Source organism: Entelurus aequoreus, linkage group LG04 (genome assembly GCF_033978785.1).
Source record: "Entelurus aequoreus isolate RoL-2023_Sb linkage group LG04, RoL_Eaeq_v1.1, whole genome shotgun sequence".
NCBI classification, from domain to species: domain Eukaryota; kingdom Metazoa; phylum Chordata; class Actinopteri; order Syngnathiformes; family Syngnathidae; genus Entelurus; species Entelurus aequoreus.
The window spans coordinates 77,579,266-77,600,568 of record NC_084734.1 but is presented as its reverse complement, the minus strand read 5'-3'; the positions used below and the strand labels follow the sequence as shown (position 1 = coordinate 77,600,568).

Genomic DNA, 21,303 nt, shown 5'->3' with positions numbered 1-21,303 from the left:
TATATATTGCTGAGAAAGTCAGGCAAAAATACAGGAGTTTATTTACTCAACTGCAGAGAGTACCAGGGTTAGGTTTTTTTTTTAGGGGAAATGTATTAATTTTGTACACACATACACATACAAAATCTTGTAAAAGCACATTATACTAATTGAAATTTAAATCCATAATTCAGCATTTATTATGACAAGTGTAATTTAGATAGTTTTTTTGTAATCCCTAATTATCTTTGAATGACACGTTTAGCAGCTTTTTGTCCAGAATGCACTTACTCCACTGTAAGCTCCAGCGTTACAGATGCAGTCAGTGTCTGTTCTGCAGGCGGTGTGTGTCTTATTTCAGGTACGGCATTTATTTATTCATGTGGAGAGCTGGCGATTCAACAGGGCATGTCTATTAAATTATTATTTAAGGCAGGGGTCACCAACCTTTTTTGAAACCAAGAGCTACTTCTTGGGTACTGATTAATGCGAAGGGCTACCAGTTTGATACACACTTAAATAAATTGCCAGAAATAGCCAATTTGCTCAATTTACCTTTAACTCTATGTTATTATTAATAATTAATGATATTTACACTTAACTGAACGGTTTAAAAGAGGAGAAAACACGAAAAAAATGACAATTAAATTTTGAAACATAGTTTATCTTCAATTTCGACTCTTTAAAATTCAAAATTCAACCGAAAAAAAAAGGAGAGAAAAACTAGCTAATTCGAATCTTTTTGAAAAAATTACAAAAATAATTTATGGAACATCATTAGTAATTTTTCCTGATTAAGATTAATTTTAGAATTTTGATGACATGTTTTAAATAGGTTAAAATCCAATCTACACTTTGTCAGAATATATAACAAATTTGACCAAGCTATATTTCTAACAAAGACAAATCATTATTTCTTCTAGATTTTCCAGAACAAAATTTTTAAAATAAATTCAAAAGACTTTGAAATAAGATTTAAATTTGATTCTACAGATTTTCTAGATTTGCCAGAATAATTTTTTTGAATTTTAATCATAATAAGTTTGAAGAAATATTTCACAAATATTCTTCGTTGAAAAAACTGAAGCTAAAATGAAGAATTAAATTAAAATGTATTTATTATTCTTTACAATAAAAAAAATAAATTTACTTGAACATTGATTTAAATTGTCAGGAAAGAAGAGGAAGGAATTTAAAAGGTAAAAAGGTACATGTGTTTAAAAATCCTAAAATCATTTTTAAGGTTGTATTTTTTCTCTAAAATTGTCTTTCTGAAAGTTATAAGAAGCAAAGTAAAACAATTAATGAATTTATTTAAACAAGTGAAGACCAAGTCTTTAAAATATTTTCTTGGATTTTCAAATTCTATTTGAGTTTTGTCTCTCTTAGAATTAAAAATGTCGAGCAAAGCGAGACCAGCTTGCTAGTAAATAAATACAATTTAAAAAATAGAGGCAGCTCACTGGTAATTGCTGCTATTTGAGCTATTTTTAGAACAGGCCAGCGGGCTACTCATCTGGTCCTTACGGGCTACCTGGTGCCCGCGGGCACCGCGTTGGTGACCCCTGATTTAAGGAATGAAATCTTCCCATAATCATGCGACTGACCTGTCTTGGTTGATCCTCTCGGCATCATTTGGATACTTAGAAGAGTTCCAGTGAAAATAAGGACAAAGCTAAAAACAAAGTTGAAGTCTGACTTTTTTTCAAGTTTATTTAAGGAGGTCATCAGCCTCACACCAATATCTACATCAGCAAATATTATCTATACAAAAACATGATACAATTTCACAATTTTTACTCATTCTAAGCGCCCCAGTGACTATACAATAAGACAAATACCTTACTTTTTATTGTATCTTGTATGCATAAAAAAGTTCAAATTGCTGCAAATGATATTGTTGATGCAAATAAATCAAAAGGAAAGAGGTTTTGCTACACGTCCCACTGATTATTGTACAGAGACTTGCAGCCCTTCCACAAAAGAGCTATCCTGTTTAGCAAAAAGGGAGCTGAGGCTGTCCAGTGGCCTTCAATGGGGTCATGCACTAACCTCAGCTTCAAGCCCAACAACACCAGATCCCTCAACAGCTAAGTGCCGAGCCAGGGTGCTGATGGTAATGATGATGGGGGAGAAGAACATCCCTTCCCTTCGCCTCTGGTCTTACTGTAGGAATGGTGATATGCGCTTCAATCGTGTTTTCCCTTCCCTTTGGGGGTGCCTTCGTTCCAGGCCACGTAAACAAACAGGGCCAGCACCACGTGCACTGCCAGCACAGCGACAATGGCGGCGTAGAAGTAGCTATCAGAACTTGACATCTTCATTGAACCTAGGAACACAACATGGAGATGGTGAACCATGTAGAATTGGTGCTCTTTTACATAATTGGTTATAGGTTCAGTAGAATATTACAGAGAGTGATACTAGATGCATAGCAAACTATGTAATACAACAGCAAAAACTACAAACAAAAAGGCACATAATTCGTCAGAGTGTTGTCAGAAACCTGCTTTAAAGAGCATAAACTAGTGCATTTCATAATGCAAACAAAGAACAACCGTGGTGTGGAGGTGTGACTTAATTAGTATTAGTATGAAAATGTAAGTATTTGACAATGTGATGGACATTCATCATTAAGCTATACATTGGATTCTTTTTTAAATAATTAAAAATCCTAAACATTACACGGAAAAAATCCAAAATAGTGCTCCCCAGAAGACGACGTTGCAAAGTGTCCGAGTCAACTTTTACTTTCAACTCACTTGGTTGTGCACAGCTCAAAGGACATACTCTGAACATGTTTTTTTATTAAGATCGGGCAACCTTAATAAAGCTGAGAGTAAAAAACATTTTGTTCCTGAAATGATTGTTAAACTTGTTTTATGTGTTGGTGCACATTATTTTACAGTACCTCAAATTCAAACTGCACTTTAATGTAATTTTATTCAATATAAGCTACAGTGTTTGAGATTTCAAAAACTCCACAATCTGGGTCACCGCTTGCAGAAACACTGGCGAGAAGCAGTCATTATTAATATACTGAGATGCATAATATCTTATTTTCAATAAGGTTGAAAGTATTTCTCATATTTCTTCTTCTTTGTACTTTGTAAGCACTATTCATTTGAACAACCTCTTAAACTGGATCATATCAGTACAATGTTCAACTTCTTTACTTAATCCATTCCATCATTTAATTTCACATCATTTTAGCTGTTTGCAATTTTACCAAATCAATATTTTTGATTTAATAAATAAAGTGTTTGTATGTTCTCTATATCCAACATTATGTATCAGTCTAATTGATCTTTTTTGAAACACGGTTAACGAATGTAGCGCACATTTGTAGTTATTTCCCCACATTTCTGCACAATAACTCAGATATGGTAATACTATAGTAGCGAGCAGTAGAGAATGTGAAGTGATTTGTAAAACCAAATATTGTGTGTTTTTTTCCATATACAACAACCTATCTGGACTCGATAAGAGAATCGATAAGGAATCGGTTCAATAAGAGGAATCGATAATAGGCTCGAACTCAATAATTTCTTATCAAACATCATCCCTAGAGGCGAGTCATCCAGACATGCCCGTGTTTCTCCTTCCTCTGCATGTACACACGCTTGTGGAAATCACACATGAATACTAGAGAAGTAAATGCGTGATTGCAGCTATTTGGGATACAACACTTCTCAGATGGCAAGAGAACTTTCGAATGTCCAGGTCAGCTGTGATTCTACTTACCGAAAAACTTCGTCCATTTATCGAAGGAGAGTCAACGAGAATGCGGGCGCCCGTGGATGTGATAAAAAAGGTAGCATGTGCTTTGTATTACCTGGCCGTCGAGGGAAGACTACGGAAAACAGTGAATGCTTTTGAACTGGCAAAGCAGACTGTATCAGTTATTGTCCGTCATGTATGTCACGGACTCAACCTCTAGGTCCAGAGTATATAAAGTAAATCAATCAAAGTTTTTCATATAGCCCTAAATCACGACTGCCTCAAAGGGCTGCACAAGTCACCAAAAACCAATGGACAATGAAGGTGAAGGCAAAAGAGTGAGGAGTGTCCTGACCAGATATCTAGATCCCTAGTTTGATTGATGTAAAATGTTCTTTATCACATTGTTTACATGTCTAATAAAGATTGGATTAATTTATGATGGCTCAGGTGTGATTCACTACAATAGCACACTGGATTCCAGTTAATTGAAATACCACAACACTGGATATTGTTCAGATAAATTAAATTTAATTTAATAACTTGCACACAAAGCAACACTGGAGGGTGACTATGACGTGCGCATTTTCCGTGCATGCGTACTAGGTCGCGTTGCGCCGGCGGACGGAGGGGTGGAGGGGGTCTTAAACGACCATTGTGTGTGTGTGTGTGTGGACAAGGATAAGGTGAGGTGGGATTTACCCTGGATAACCTTAGCCGGCTTAGCATGCGTGGTTTTTGCTTGGTGGGGAGAAATAATTTGCCATCAATCCCACGTGGGTGCTCGGCATTGTCAGCGCCTATGCTGCTGACAACTGTAATTTATGATAATTTCCTTACAAGAAATGACAGGAAAATGGGAAACGTCCCAATGTTTCCAACATTTATTTCATAGATAGATAGATAGATAGTACTTTATTGATTCCTTCAGGAGGGTTCCTTCAGGAAAATTTAAATTCCAGCAGCAGTGTACAGAATTGAAATATAATTTTAAAAAGTAAATAATGGAGGTGTAAATGGAAAGAAAATAGAAAATGTAACAATAAGAATAAAAATAAAAAGTAACAATAAAAATATAGCAGTAAAATAAATATAACAAGAGAAACTAGGCAGTTAATGACCATGTTATGAAAAAAAATAAAAATTTAGTAAAACGGTAATACTGTCGATTATATGAAAGATGTGATGTGTATATGGCACCTTTAAAATGCATTGTACTGTTATTGTTGTTTATTGCACTGTTAATTGCACTGTTTTTATACTAGAATTGCATAACTAAAAGTTACGCCAATTCCAACACGTTAGTAGTGTCGTTGCAGTCTGCAGTGGTAAAGACCTACAATATTATGAGTATTATGAATACTAAATATCATTAAGAATCACAAAAGTCCTCTTCTCTGCCACAGATCGTATCGTTAAAATTAAAAAAATAAGGTCCCTGAATCGTAACGCCAACAACTGATACTCAATCACATTGAATCGTTAAAACGAATTGTTACACCCCTAGAAACGACTTTTGTGATTTTGTCGTAGACGATCTATTGTAATAATAATTAGTAGAGATGTCCGATAATGGCTTTTTTGCCGATATTCCGATATTGTCCAACTCTTAATTACCGATTCCGATATATACAGTCGTGGAATTAACACATTACTATGCCTAATTTTGTTGCGATGCCCCGCTGAATGCATTAAACAATGTAACAAGGTTTTCCAAAATAAATCAACTCAAGTTATGGAAAAAAAAATGCCAACATGGCACTGCCATATTTATTATTGAAGTCACAAAGTGCATTTTTTTTAACATGCCTCAAAACAGCAGCTTGGAATTTGGGACATGCTCTCCCTGAGAGAGCATGAGGAGGTTGAGGTGGGAGGGGTTCTGGGGGGGGGGTATATTGTAGCGTCCCAGAAGAGTTAGTGCTGCAAGGGGTTCTGGGTATTTGTTCTGTTGTGTTACGGCGCGGATGTTCTCCCGAAATGTGTTTGTCATTCTTGTTTGCTGTGGGTTCACAGTGTGGCGCAAATTTGTAACAGTGTTAGAGTTGTTTATACGGACACCCTCAGTGTGACCTGTATCGCTGTTGACCAAGTATGGATTGCATTCACTTGTGTGTGTGAAAAGCCGTAGATATTATGTGATTGGACCGGCAAGCAAAGGAAGTGCCTTTAAGGTTTATTGGCCCTCTGTACTTCTCCCTATGTACGTGTACACAATGGCGTTTTAAAAAGTCATACATTTTACTCTTTGAAACAGATACTGATAATTTCCGAACAGATACCGATAATTTCCGATATTACATTTTAAAGCATTTATTATCCATCTCTAACAATTAGTATTCATAATACTTATAATATTTAAGGTCTTTACCACTACAGACTGCTGGGACACTATTAAAGTTGCATTTAGTTTGCAGTGGTTGGTTGGGGGAGCAGCACCAGCAAAAGGGACTCAAACCGGATTGATAAACTGATCCGGAAAGCCGGCCAAACTATTGGCACGCAGTTGGAGGCGTTTGTGTCAGTGAGGGACAGGAGGACACTGGACAAACTGCTCGCCATCATGGACAATCCTGCCCAACCACTCCACCTGACAATTAAGGGACAGCAGAGTTCATACTCCAACAGGCTCCTTCAGCTTCCTTCCCGCACTGTGCGATTCAAGAACTCCTTCATTCCACACTCCATCCAGCTGTATAATCACTCGCCATACAGCAATAGATGATATCTGTCTATTACCTGACATGTTAGCTACTTCTCTTTGTTTTTAATGTCTATTTTCTGCTGGATCTACTCTCTATTTTATGCTGCTGCTGTCACATATACTGTATATACTGTAATATTGTACATGGTCATTGGTATATATTGTGTATATGTTATAGACATAATATAATATATCAGTACATATATTATTCTGTACACAGATTATGTATATATTCATATATATGTTAGATTTTTGTATTGCTATATTAGTCTATTTATACCTGCATTGTCCTTTCCATCCTTACACTTTCCATCATTGTAACTGAACTACTGTGTTGAACAATTTCCCTTGTGGATCATTGAAGTTTGTTTAAATCTAAGTCTAAGTCAATTCTGGTATAATCTGTTAGGATTGGACATTCTGATTGTTCGCCAGTTTGGTGGTTAAAACACACAAAAGAAGACTTACTTTCAAAAATGTAAGCTTTGGAAGCGAAGTACAAGCCAATGGGCAAGGTGATCATCAAGATGGTGAAGAACAGCAGAGTCTTCAGGGCTGACACCAAAGAGCCTTCATTCCTGCAAGCAAAACAACACACTTAGTTCTATTTCGATGCATCTTTTTTTGCCTGCCACTGAACTGACTATTCAGTTTATTGCTCATATTATTGTAGATGTACATTTGTATCCTATACGCCATACTACATGTCCATCCCTTCAGGCTAAAAACAGAACGCTAACTGGCTAAGCTAGCTAGCTATCAAATTGTAAATTAAATGACATTAAATGAATTTTCCTACGTTCTAAAATTAGGCGGCGGTCCGCCTGAAAAGTCCGACGTCGTCCTATCAGAACTGTCCATTGTTGTTCGGATTAACAGCAGGATAAAGATTAAATACAATTAGGGGGAAAAAAGACGCGAATATCAACACGCAGCTATTTTTCCTGTGTTGTGTCGTCACTTCCGCTTAAGTCACGAGACCCGTTGACGTCATATGACGAATCCGTCACAAGACAACGGAAGACATCGGTAAGTATCGCGAGATCTCCGTCCAGTTAGCGAGTTCCATACAATGTAACGCGTCACATATGTCCGGTTGTTTCATTACAGCACGTCCAAAAAAGGAGTAGAAAGAAGCAGAGTTTATTTAATAATGCGCCTTTTCATATCGTGGCAGTTTTATTAAATGTATTTGTTCTGTTTGTAACAGAACAGTGAATTAAAAAAATAGTAAATAAAGTTAAAGTACCAATGATTCTCACACGTACACTAGGTGTGGCGAAATTATTCTCTGCATTTGACCCATCATCCTTGATCACCCCCTGGGAGGTGAGGGGAGCAGTGAGCAGCAGCAGTGGCCGCGCCCGGGAATCATTTTTGGTGATATAACCCCCAATTCCAACCCTTGATGCTGAGTGCCAAGCAGGGAGGTAATGGGTCCCTTTTTTTTATAGTCTTTGGTATGACTCGGCCGGGGTTTGAACTCACGACCTACCAATCTCAGAGCGGACACTCTAACCACTCGGCACTGAGTAGTAATAATACCAATAAGTAAGTAAACAAATATTAAATACATAAAAATAATACTAGACCAGTGGTTCTTAACCTGGGTTCGATGGAACCCTAGGGGTTCGGTGAGTCGGGCTCAGGGGTTCGGCGGAGGTCAAGACACACCCGACTCATCGTGTAAATAAAAACTTCTCCCTGTCGGCGTATTACGGATACGGCAACAGCAGAAGTCACACTGATTTGCAGGTGTGTAATTTGTTGTGAGTTTATGCACTGTGTTGGTTTTGTTCTTTGAACAAGGTGATGTTCATGCACGGTTCATTTTGTGCACCAGTAAAAAAACATGGTAACTCTTTAGTATGGGGAACATATTCACCATTAATTAGTTGCTTATTAACATGCAAATTAGTAACATATTGGCTCTTAACTAGTCATTATTAAGTACGTATTAATGCCTTATTCGGCATGGCCTTATTATAACCCTAACCCTGGCCCTAACCCTCTAACCTTAACCCTAACCCTAACCAAATAACTCTAAATTAAGTCTTTGTTACTTAGAATATGTTCCCTATACTAAAGTGTTACCAAAAACATATAACTCTGTCTTTAATTTGAAAAAATACAACATTTTATTTTTCACTAAAGAAGGGTTCGGTGAATGCGCATATGAAACTGGTGGGGTTCGGTACCTCCAACAAGGTTAAGAACCACTGCACTAGACATATAAACATATTAAAGTTCTCATAAATAAATAGAGTAATTTATGGTTCACCGAGAAGATAAATTAGATTGTTTTTTGTTTTTTTTTAAGGTTCAAGATGTTTATCATAATTGTTCTTCTTTGTACTCTGTGAGCACTTGTAGTTTGAACAGTTTCTTAAACTGAATCATATAAGTGCTATAATTTCCCATAATTTAATTCCACATACTGATATGCGAAAGGTTTTAAGTGTTTTACGTGCATACAAATGTTTTAAATTCGATTGTCCTCTAAGGTTATATTTCTACTCTTTTGTCGAGAAGAATTGTTCTACATTCTTGGGTAGCACCAAGTCGTTGAATTTCAATAATTGTGATTTAATAAATAAAGGGTTTGTATGTTCTCTATATCCAACATTATGTATTATTCTAACTGATCTTTTTTGTAACACAGTTAATGAATAATGTGCACATTTGTAGTTGTTTCCCCATATTTCTACACAATAACTCAGATACGGTAACATTAGTGAGCAGCAAAGAATATAAGTGATTTTTTTGTCCAGAACATGTTTGGCTTTATTCATTATTGACGTGTTTTTTGCTACTTTATGTTGTATATTTTTTACATGAGATTTCCAGTTCATTTTGTCATCTATTATTACACCCCAAACATGTTTTTTTTTTTACTCTTTTAATATCTACTTGTCTTTTTATTTGTGTTTGACTTTCCCTTCCACTGTTACCGAATAACATTATTTTAGTTTTGCTGATTTTCAAAGACAGTCTGTTTTTGTCAAACCATCTTTTTAATTTGTTCATTTCTTCTGTCCCCACATCTGCGGTCCCCTCCAAGGTTTCTCATTGTAATCCCATTGGGTTGAGTTTTTTCTTGCCCTGATGTGGGATCTGAGCCGAGGATGTCGTTGTGGCTTGTGCAGCCCTTTGAGACACTTGTGATTTACGGCTATATAAATAAACTTCGATTGATTGATTGAAGTCGGACATCAGTGAAGGCCTAGGAGGGAAACGCACGGCCCGCCACTGCTCCTGAACAATACACAGTCGTGTCATCTCCAAATAATATTAACTTTTAGTCTTTTGTAACTTTACAAATGTCGTTTGTATAAAGATTGAACAATTTTTGTCCCAGTATTGATCCCTGAGGTACGCCACAAGATATTTTCAGCTCCGTTTATTCTCCTATCTTTTGTCACACCTTCGAGGAACATCGAGTTAAGATTTCTGTCTATAGTCTCATTCAAGTCCTCAACTGACTCGGGATCTGGAATCTTTTCTTCCAGATTTGGTCCACTGTTCACAAAGTACTTATTGAAGCTTTCAGCTACTTAGTTCATATTGTCATTTTTTACATTTACTGTTCCAGTTACTGTACTCCTGTTTCAAATACTGAGGAGTATTTAGTATAATCCTTCTTAACAACATTTTGGAAAAATCCCAGATTATTTTTATATTTGTCTTTAGTTTGATATTCAGCTCCAGTGACCTTTTTTAGTGAGACATCATAGTGTCTGCCCCACGCTGAAACAAATAATAATATACCATTTTACTTACTTGACTATTAAAGTGTTGCCGCTTTGCAGGGCCTGTATGAATATAAGTACAAATGTCACAGTGACAGTTTGAGGTTATCTTATTACCAATGATCTCCTTGACCTGCAGTCGACGGAGAGGCTTTACAGACTCCTGTTCCTGTACAATTACAATTGTAATTGAGGCAAATGCTTTTTTAGAAATGAGACCACTGATGCAGTGTTAATTTTGTGTTTAGATTCTAGAGATCGACTGATGTGTTTTTTTCAGGGCCGTTACCGATTATCAGTAGTCAAAGAGGTCAATGAACGCTATTTGAAGCCGATATTCATATGCAGTAAAAGTTATTTAAACATGAATAGAATACGTCAGTAAACAACTGGACGAGGCTTTAATTTTTTTTTCTTTTTTAACATTGGTTTTAGAAAACATCGGACTAGTAGCGACAAGATGTTTCATGCGGCGCAAATGTTGTGGTTAATTTAGCTCCAAAAAACATCAGGGGATACCACAAACACCTTTATTACGTATGTCTAAAGGAAGCATCGACATTTGTATTTCAAAATAGGAGCAATCTCCTGGGAACATTGGTGGATTTCTGTACATCAAAATAACTCGTCATCTACTCAATCTTATATAGTTTTATAACAGTTTATGGATTGTTAATGCTGTGGAGGGAGGTGTGGCCAGCGCGCTTGCAGGAGCAAAGGTCACCGCCGCTGTCTATGGTGCTGAGGACGAGCACCATCGGATAGGGGCGGGGCATGTGCTGACGGCGAGACACAGCTGGCAGGTGATTCGATTTCACAGGTGGTGCGTGCTAATCTAATCATCTGTTGTCTTTAACAGTAAGCGGCCGAGAGCATGAGGGGAGGAGGATACGGATGTGGCTGAAAAGTCACGTCCTGCGGGAGCGAAAAGTGTGACAAAATTCTATGGACATAAAATCATTGTTCAAAACTGCAAGCTTTGTGTTATTCACTGTTGTTACACTGGACCACACGATGCAAAGACAGTCAACAGAGTCTTTGATTAGTCTCATTGAAACTAAACTCAAAACCCATCCAACCATCCATTTTCTACCGCTTGTCCCTTTTGGGGTCGCGGGGGGTGCTGGAGCCTATCTCAGCTGCATTCGGATGGAAAGAGTTCAATCCCGGGCTCGGGACCTTTCTGTGTGGAGTTTGCATGTTCTCCCCGTGACTGTGTGGGTTCCCTCCGGGTACTCCGGTTTCCTCCCACCTCCAAAGACATGTTTCAAGTTTCAAGTTTCAAGTTCCAAGTTTTGGTGGATTTCTGTACATCATGCACCTGGGGATAGGTTGATTGGCAACACTAAATTGGCCCTAGTGTGTGAATGTGAGTGTGAATGTTGTCATGAGGCACTACTGTCAAAATTAACACCGCATTGGTCGTAGGAGTACTTGGCTTGGTTAGGCCAGATATAAAAAGAGATCCTGAGTACATTAAACTTGCTTCGTAATACAGTTACCTTGGGGTGACTGAGTGGAGAGGCCCAATTTCTTAAAAAGGTCATGTTCTTCAAGGTGATTGATCATCTTCCAGCTTGTGTTCCTCACAGTACCAATGGCCGTACGAGCCTTGTTTCTTCTGGTTAAATTCCCCTGAAGAACCGCCTACATATTCTCCGTCATTCAGGACTTTGTCTGTCAAAAGATCGTCCACAATACATTTGATGACTGGCATTGATACTTTATCCACAAAGTCTGACCTCATGTGGAAAAGCACCTCTTTATACATGTTCCTATTAGCATCCATAAACAAGGAGAGGAACAGAAGAATATGGAGATGAAATTACAAAGGCGAGAAGGCACCTGTGTGAACGGCTTTTGGACAATGCCATCATCACTGTCTAACTAGTCTTTTATGTCATACCAGACACCTAATTATCTAATTGCATGTTACATTTACAGAGATTCCAGAGAGTATCTACAATGCTTCACTTGTTTGGTAAAGCAAACATTTAAAATTTAAGATTTAGGTCTAGATTTAAGATTTAGGTTTAGATTTAACATTTAGCGCTCACAATTAGATTTAGATGTAGGTGTGATTTAGGTTTAGATTTAAGATTTAAGGTCTGTCTTTCTGGACCCATTTAAGGAGGTCTTCCACCAAACGTTTAAACTGTGTAAAACCGCACCTGCACTGCATCCTTTGAGTGTGAGCGCTGTTTTTTACTATGCCAAAGCTAATTAAGAGTGAGCTGAGAAAAACCAGGACTGATGAGCATTTAAGCAATTTGGATGTGCTGAGTGTAGAATGAAGAAAGGCTAGGCTAGGGTCATAAATATTGAGGACTTTGTGAATGTGGTTTCCAAAAAACATAACAACAGGCGAATAAAGCTATTCCAAAACCTGGTAATGAGAATCAAATTACTTATCCCTGTTGGGAAAATTCTGTTACATATATAATTGTTTCTCTACCTGCTTTTATTTGTATCCGCCACTATCTGATTTTGCCCAATAACTGTTTTGTCTGCAATAAATGTACACCTTTTGCCAAAAATAATTGCAAAATGAAACAGAATTGTTGAGCAACTCAAAATATTAACTGTACTGTTATAAGTCTTTGCACATTAGATCATTAGTAACAATCAATTTCCTTTATTTAACCAGGTAAAGATTCAACACAATAAACCAAAGTATATCAGTCCTTGAGTATTTCTGATACCTTTCTACAGGCCGGTTTACTACAACAGTAGAATACAACTATTAAATTATGGCTTACAGTTTTAGTGTGCCACCCCTATATGAAACATTTCTGGAGACACCACTGCTCTCGGCAAAGACTTTTGAAAAAGTGAAAAGAAAGTAAATACAGCCATGCAGTCAGCCTACTATAACTGTGTTGCATATGGTGGTTGTTAGATCCAGACTCTAGGATTTGTTGATCTATGCTGCCATCTAGAGGCCAAATGCTATACCCTACTGAGAATGTAATGCCATTGCTTGGTCTTCTAAAGCTTTGTTACAGGTGGTCCACCAAATGAGCAGCTCCACAGTTCATGGTTTCACTCAGCAAACCAAAAGTGAATATAGTGACCTTTTCACAGATGAGTTAAGAAAGCTCCCTGTCACATATTCAATGACACTTGAGTGAGACCTGTAGTGTTCCCCGCACACCGCATTTCTGTTGCAATGAAAGACCAAGGCAAAGCTGAAATAGACAGAATGCAAGAACTCTATGTCATCACACCGATCTTGGAGCCTGCAGACTGGGTATCTTTTATAGTTGCTACCAACAAAGGACAAAGAAGAAATCAGGATCTGACTCAATCCTAAGGACATAAACTCAGTTTTGAAAAGACTGCTTCACCCTGTGCGGACAGGGGAGGAGGTGGCATCACAAATGTCTGATGCCACAGTTTTCCCAGTCCTTGGGCAATCTCCCTGGACCACAAATCCTCAATGCTAATGACTTTCAGCAGTGGTTTTGGGGTTTATGCGGATGTCATTTGGAATCAGTACTGAAAGTTTTTTAAGAGCTCCATGGTGCAGATCTTCGTTGGCTACCCATGTGCAATCATTCTGGACAACATTCTCAACGGCCTCCGCCTTCAGGGACGCGCTCGGGGCGGCGTTGTGGCAATGTTGATTGGGACCAGAGTGCCATCTGGCTCCCTCATCAACGACTCGTTGTCCTGCAGCGAATAACGCGAGCTCTCCGTCTCCACCGCCTCGAACAGTCGCAAGTTCGATTCCTCCCTTTCCTCAGACCAGAGGTCCGCCTCGGAAACACTCACAGACGGGTCTGTTCTGGCATGATTGGCGATGTGGTTATTCTAAAGATGCGGAGGACAACACACATCTTGCAGGTAAGAATTATTATTTAATCCTTAGGCAAGGCAAAATACAGAAAGGGGTTCAAGGTAAACTTGGCTAGCATGAAAAACAAAGAAGGTAGTAGCATCAGCAAACATAACGATATACTGTCGCCAGCGGCGAACATAGGTAGAAGCAGGCAGAAGACGTTGATACAACGTTAATTATACATAGATGTCCTTTAAAACTGACTTTGAAACAACGTTGCAAAATAGTTGTATTTGTAAATTGAGACAACGTTGATGTCTAACGTTAGATCCACGTTGTTGGTTGGGAAATGACCAAATTTCAATGGTCAAAGCAACGTCACAAGCTGACATTGAAAAAATTCAATGTTCAAATCATCGCCAGAACCCAACATTGATTAAACGTCTTCAAAAAGCATGTTGTTTCAACGTTAAGGTGCTCAATGTCAGGACCTAATTCAACAAGTTCTTAACGTTGTTTTAATGTCTTGTGCCTGCTGGGGAGCTTTTTGATTGATTGATTGATTGAAACTTTTATTAGTAGATTGCACAGTGTAGTACATATTCTGTACAATTGACCACTAAATGGTAACACCCGAATAAGTTTTTCAACTTGTTTAAGTCGGGGTCCACTTAAATTGATTCATGATACAGATATATACTATCATCATAATACAGTCATCACACAAGATAAACATCAGAGTATATACATTGAATTATTTACATTATTTACAATCCGGGGTGTGGAGGGGGGGGGGGGGGGGTAGGTTTGGTTGATATCATTAGAACCGTGTAGGACTGACTTGGTAGGATATGTACAGCAAGTAGTGGACATAGAGATAGAGATCAGAGAGCATAAGAATAAGAATAAGTATCTACATTTGATTATTTACATTTGATTATTTACAATCCGGGGAGGTAGGATGTGAAAGGAAGTTTGTTAGTTTACGGTTGAAGTTGCCTGGAGGTGTTCTTTTAGTGCGGTTTTGAAGGAGGATAGAGATGCCCTTTCTTTTACACCTGTTGGGAGGGCATTCCATATTGATGTGGCATAGAAGGAGAATGAGTTAAGACCTTTGTTAGATCGGAATCTGGGTTTAACGTGGTTAGTGGAGCTCCCCCTGGTGTTGTGGTTATGGCGGTCATTTACGTTAAAGGCCTACTGAAACCCACTACTACCGACCACGCAGTCTGATAGTTTATATATCAATGATGAAATCTTAACATCGCAACACATGCCAATACGGCCGGGTTAACTTATAAAGTGCAATTTTAAATTTCCCGCTAAACTTCCGGTTGAAAATTCCTTTGGAGGATGACGTATGCGCGTGACGTAGCCTGTTTAACAGAGGTATGGCTTCCCCATTGAAGCCAATACGAAATAGCTGTTTTCATGTCATTATTCCACAGTATTCTGGACATCTGTGTTGGTGAATCTGTTGCAATTTGTTCATTGCATTATGGAGAAAGAAGCTGAGCAAGCAAAGAAGAAAGTTGTCGGTGCGAAGCGGAGTATTTTGCGAGGGAAGTCAGCAACACAACACAGTCGGTGTTTCATTGTTTACATTCCCGAAAGATGCAGTCAAGATCGAAGAACTCGGACAACAGAGACTCTTACCAGGAGGACTTTGACTTCGATACACAGACGCAGACGCGATACCTTGAGTACGCTTCCAAACATTTGATCGCTTGCTATAACTTGCTCGAGCTAGTAGCTAGAAGCTAGGAGCTAGCATAACAAACACCTAGTCCTAGGTGTTTGTTATGCGGGATTAATTTGTGGCATATTAAATATAAGCCTGGTTGTGTTGTGGCTAATAGAGTATATATATGTCTTGTGTTTATTTACTGTTGTAGTCATTCCCAGCTGAATATCAGGTCCCACCCGCGCGCTTTCAAACATTTGATCGCTTGCCCGTACGTGCGTGTCACGTACGTAACTTTGGTTAAATATATAAGCTTTATGAACCTTGGGTTAGGTGAACGGTCCTTTGGGCTGAGTGAGTGTGTGTGTTGTGCAGGTGTTTGAATTGTATTGGTGGGTTTTATGGACGGGATCCCGTCCATATAACCCGCTCGAGCTCTAACTAGCTCGAGCTAGTAGCTAGTAGCTAGGAGCTAGCATAACAAACACCTAGGTGTTTTTATGCGGGATTAATTTGTGGCATATTAAATATAAGCCTGGTTGTGTTGTGGCTAATAGAGTATATATATGTCTTGTGTTTATTTACTGTTGTAGTCATTCCCAGCTGAATATCAGGTCACCCCCGGCTCTCACAGCATCTTCCCTATCTGAATCGCTTCCACTCCTCATCCACAAATCTTCCATCCTCGTTTAAATTAATGGGGAAATCGTCGCTTTCTCGGTCCGAATCTCTCTCACTTCTGGCGGCCATCATTGTAAACAATAGGGAACTTTGCGGATATGTTCACCCGACTACGTCATGCTACTTTCGGTAGGGGCAAGCCTTTTTTTTTAATCAGATACCAAAAGTTGCGATCTTTATCGTCGTTGTTCTATACTAAATCCTTTCAGCAAAAATATGGCAATATCGCGAAATGATCAAGTATGACACATAGAATAGATCTGCTATCCCCGTTTAAATAAAAAAAAATCATTTCAGTAGGCCTTTAAGGAAGTAGTTTGACATGTACTTCGGTATCAGGCAGCCTCATGATTACTAATTAAAGGCAGGCGCGATAAATCAGCGCCCCGAGCAACTAAAGGTAATCAAGTAAAGGAGCGCTGAAACAGAAATAGAACCTCAAACAAAAGAAAACCACAACAGAGGCAAAACATGACATGTCATGACACTTGTTTTCTTTAAAGCGGCCTTATCGCAAACATTCTGCACAACGACATTCCTGCATCCATTGCGTAGCTTCACAGTGCATACATTGAAAAACAAAACAGAAAAAGTGGTTCAGATACGAAAGGGTAGATAGAGCAGTTAAAGGCATGTGAGGAATGAAAGGAAGGTTTCCTTGTTTACCTGCTGGTGTTTTTGTAGTCCCACCAGTCCTCGCGGTGAAGGGTACTATATAGTCATGCAAAACCTGTGCACTCACACAAGTACAAATTACTGTACACCAAGGAGTACTGTAATTACCTAACGTTACATTATTATTTTCCATAACAATTTAGCCCCCTCCACAATATTAACCCGACGTTAAAACAGAACTAGCTATTTATTGATTAGCAATTGCTGAATCATGTAACATTAGCTTAATGCTAAAAAGCCAGGTTACTATCACATTCTGTAACAGACAAATAATTTCATGTAGGCTAACGTTACCCACCTGCTACCTCTGTCTTTTTCTCGTTTCTCCTCCTCTTCTTTTCTTTTTTTTCTTCCCTGGGCACCTGACAGTTTTGGCCGTTTTGACATCTTGTGTTGATTTTTTTATGTGGTGACGTCCAAAAAGAGTCATGAATGATACGGGAAGGGAGGGGGCGCACCGTGCGGGGGAAGGGCGTAATGGTGTAACAAATAATATTTCTATTAAATAGGCTTTACTTTGCATTTTAATCAACGTGGGATTATTTTATGTATTTAGAAATAATAGTACCAACTTTTTTTTCTTCTTTTTTTTTCTCTCCAACATTTGTGGCACTGGCGTGGCGCCCCCTGATGGACGGCGCCCTTAGCATTTGCCTATACGGCCTATGCCACGGGCCGGCCCTAGTTCAGAGCAAGGGTATGGGAGAGAAAAAAAAGTATTCTTGAGGGTACGTGCCAACAGTTTAGCTTCTGTAATGTCATCTTCAGGGCTTTGGTTTAGATTTGACTCAAATTTCCTCTGGGCAAAATTAATGATTCATTGTTTTTAAAGGAACCGGATCCATTTTCCTCTGAGTGTCCTGAACACCTGTTTCAACACCCATATTATATTATGCTGTAGCTTCATCGTGTTATTCTTCTTTCTTGTTTTATGAGATTGAAGCAAAAGCACCTCTGCAAGTCCATTTTGCCTAAATGCTCAATTAATTAATTAACACATTCCTAATTGAGGGTGGATGTGGAAAGGGGGGTAAGTTGAAAAAAAACAAAAACATTCTGGCCCCATTTAGTTCATGAGGGCGGAAGGTGGGGTACACCCTGGACAAGTCGCCACCTCATCACAGGGCCAACACAGATAGACAGACAACATTCACACTCACATTCACACACTAGGGCCAATTTAGTGTTGCCAATCAACCTATCCCCAGGTGCATGTCTTTGGAGGTGGGAGGAAGCCGGAGTACCCGGAGGGAACCCACGCAGTCACGGGGAGAACATGCAAACTCCACGCAGAAAGATCCCGAGCCCGGGATTGAACTCAGGACTACTCAGGACCTTCGTATTGTGAGGCACATGCACTAACCCCTGTGCCACCGTGCTTTATCCGAGCAGAAATGCTACGGATAAATACTTCCTGTTGAAGGAATGAAACAGGAAGTACATTCTCAACCCGTAGCACCTGCAGTGAACGAACGTTTGTCGGTGTTCTAAAAAACATTATGGCCGTTAGCGAAGGAAAATCCATAAATTAGCCGCACCATTTTATAAGCCACGGGTTTCAAAGCGTGGGGGAAAAAGTAACAGTTTACATTGCGGAAAATACCGTATTTTCTTATCAATAAAATGTTTATTATTAATGATACTTTTATTTACGTGTTGGTTGCAAAAAATAAAATCAAAATACATTTAAAAAAAAAATGTTTCAGCAGTAATTATGATCAAATCTATTCTGTTCATATTGGATGTGCTGGTGACAAACCCGTTTTTCTTCCGAGATTACACTCCACTACATTTCTTGGAGGCTGTAAGCTGATATGACAAATGTACATCTGCCGGAAGACTTCATTACACGCCTTTACGTCTCAATCCTTGACAAAAGACTGGCAATATTATCAGAGTTAATTTTTGCGGCGTAGCTCGGTTGGTAGAGCGGCCGTTCCGTCTGCATCTTGGGGAAACGATCCGGGCACAAAAATGCAACCCCAACGTAACACTGTCTCTGCATCCTGAGGTCCAGACAAACACCAAACCATAACAGTAACGTATTTCTTTAAAATGTAAACTTTAAAAAGCTTAGTCCTTTAATGGCTGGTAACAAAAAAGTAGGTGATTTTTTTTTAACTTTATAAAGTTGACAAAAACTGACTTTTTAATTGTTGGTATAAACATACAGGAGTTCGAGTCCGACCATCAAGTGTGAAATAACAAAACAAAGACATTTTGATTTTTGGGCGCCTATAGATGTATCACAAAAGTTATAGGACTGCTGTCACAACAATATACAAACCCCGTTTCCATATGAGTTGGGAAATTGTGTTAGATGTAAATATAAACGGAATACAATGATTTGCAAATCCTTTTCAACCCATATTCAATTGAATGCACTACAAAGACAAGATATTTGATGTTCAAACTCATAAACTTTATTTTTTTTTTTGCAAATAATAATTAACTTAGAATTTCATGGCTGCAACACGAGCCAAAGTAGTTGGGAAAGGACATGTTCACCAGTAAGTTACATCACCTTTTCTTTTAACAACACTCAATAAACGATTGGGAACTGAGGAAACTAATTGTTGAAGCTTTGAAAGTGGAATTCTTTCCCATTCTTGTTTTATGTAGAGCTTCAGTCGTTCAACAGTCCGGGGTCTCCGCTGTCGTATTTTACGCTTCATAATGCGCCACACATTTTCGATGGGAGACAGGTCTGGACTGCAGGCGGGCCAGGAAAGTACTCGCACTCTTTTTTTACGAAGCCACGCTGTTGTAACACGTGCTGAATGTGGCTTGGCATTGTCTTGCTGAAATAAGCAGGGGCGTCCATGAAAAAGTCGGCGCTTAGATGGCAACATATGTTGTTCCAAAACCTGTATGTACCTTTCAGCATTAATGGTGCCTTCACAGATGTGTAAGTTACCCATGCCTCGGGCACTAATGCACCCCCATACCATCACAGATGCTGGCTTTTCAACTTTGCGCCTATAACAGTCTGGATGGTTCGCTTCCCCTTTGACACGATGTCGAATATTTCCAAAAACAATTTGAAATGTGGACCCGTCAGACCACAGAACACTTTTCCACTTTGCATGAGTCCATCTTAGATGATCTCGGGCCCAGAGAAGCCGGCGGCGTTTCTGGGTGTTGTTGATAAATGGCTTTCGCTTTGCATAGTAGAGCTTTAACTTGCACTTACAGATGTAGCGACCAACTGTATTTGGTGACAGTGGTTTTCTGAAGTGTTCCTGAGCCCATGTGGTGATATCCTTTATAGATTGATGTCGGTTTTTGATACAGTGCCGTCTGAGGGATCGAAGGTCACGGTCATTCAATGTTGGTTTCCGGCCATGCCGCTTACGTGGAGTGATTTCTCCAGATTCTCTGAACCTTTTGATGATATTATGGACCGTAGATGTTGAAATCCCTAAATGTCTTGCAATTGCACTTTGAGAAATGTTGTTCTTAAACTGTTTGACTATTTGCTCACGCAGTTGTGGACAAAGGGGTGAACCTCACCCCATCCTTTCTTGTGAAAGACTGAGCATTTTTTGGGAAGCTGTTTTTATACCCAATCATGGCACCCACCTGTTCCCAATTAGCCTGCACACCTGTGGGATGTTCCAAATAAGTGTTTGATGAGCATTCCTCAACTTTATCAGTATTTATTGCCACCTTTCCCAACTTCTTTGTCACGTGTTGCTGGCATCAAATTCTAAAGTTAATGATTATTTGCAAAAAAAAAATGTTTATCAGTTTGAACATCAAATATGTTGTCTTTGTAGCATATTCAACTGAATATGGGTTGAAAATGATTTGCAAATCATTGTATTCCGTTTATATTTACATCTAACACAATTGCCCAACTCATATGGAAATGGGGTTTGTATATTTTAAATTCAAACTACAAGTTTTCCCTCTTTGAAGTAATCCCCGTCGAGTCTACAGCACTTTCCCCGCCATCTCTGCCTCACCTTCATGCACGACCTGGATACATTTCCCGGGATCCCGCACAGCTTTGTTGTCATGGCCACCTTGATGTTATCCACGTCTTCACTAACAGGTCTCCTTTAGATTGAAAAAGAGGAAGAATTCCACTGAGCCGGGTCGAGGATCCCTTTACAGACGTGCTGATTGATGGTCTGGCGCCGTGGCAACAAGGATGTCCCCCACATCAAAGAATGTGGTCAACATCAACCGTCCTGTTACTTTTCCTGACACCTTTAACGAGTCCAAAAAAATGTCTCCGACTGAGCTGCTTGGATTTTTGCCTTACTGCGACGATGCCACTGGAAAGTATTATCTCGCAAGTGACGACATGGACACATTTAAGTTG

The 21,303-nt window shown here is 39.0% G+C and overlaps 1 protein-coding gene across 1 annotated transcript; it reads right to left on the bottom strand.

The window, feature by feature from the left end:
- Positions 1-1,666: 1,666 nt before the first annotated feature.
- LOC133648008 (vacuolar ATPase assembly integral membrane protein vma21-like) lies at positions 1,667-7,376 on the bottom strand. Its single transcript, XM_062043776.1, has 3 exons — positions 7,203-7,376; positions 6,872-6,981; positions 1,667-2,308 (listed from the first exon to the last, which is right to left on the bottom strand). The coding sequence occupies exons 1-3, from the start codon at positions 7,262-7,264 to the stop codon at positions 2,169-2,171; spliced, it is 312 nt and encodes a 103-aa protein (XP_061899760.1). The 5' UTR covers positions 7,265-7,376; the 3' UTR covers positions 1,667-2,168.
- Between the last annotated feature and the right edge of the window lie 13,927 nt (positions 7,377-21,303).

Excerpts from the sequence above, each read along its gene's own strand:
- LOC133648008 (XM_062043776.1), bottom strand. The coding sequence starts at position 7,264 with ATGGACAGTTCTGATAGGACGACGTCGGACTTTTCAGGCGGACCGCCG. Across the intron at positions 6,982-7,202 it reads CCGCCGCCTAATTTTAGAAC|GAATGAAGGCTCTTTGGTGT; the intron begins GTAGGAAAATTC and ends TTTTGCTTGCAG. Across the intron at positions 2,309-6,871 it reads CAAAGCTTACATTTTTGAAA|GTTCAATGAAGATGTCAAGT; the intron begins GTAAGTCTTCTT and ends TTGTGTTCCTAG.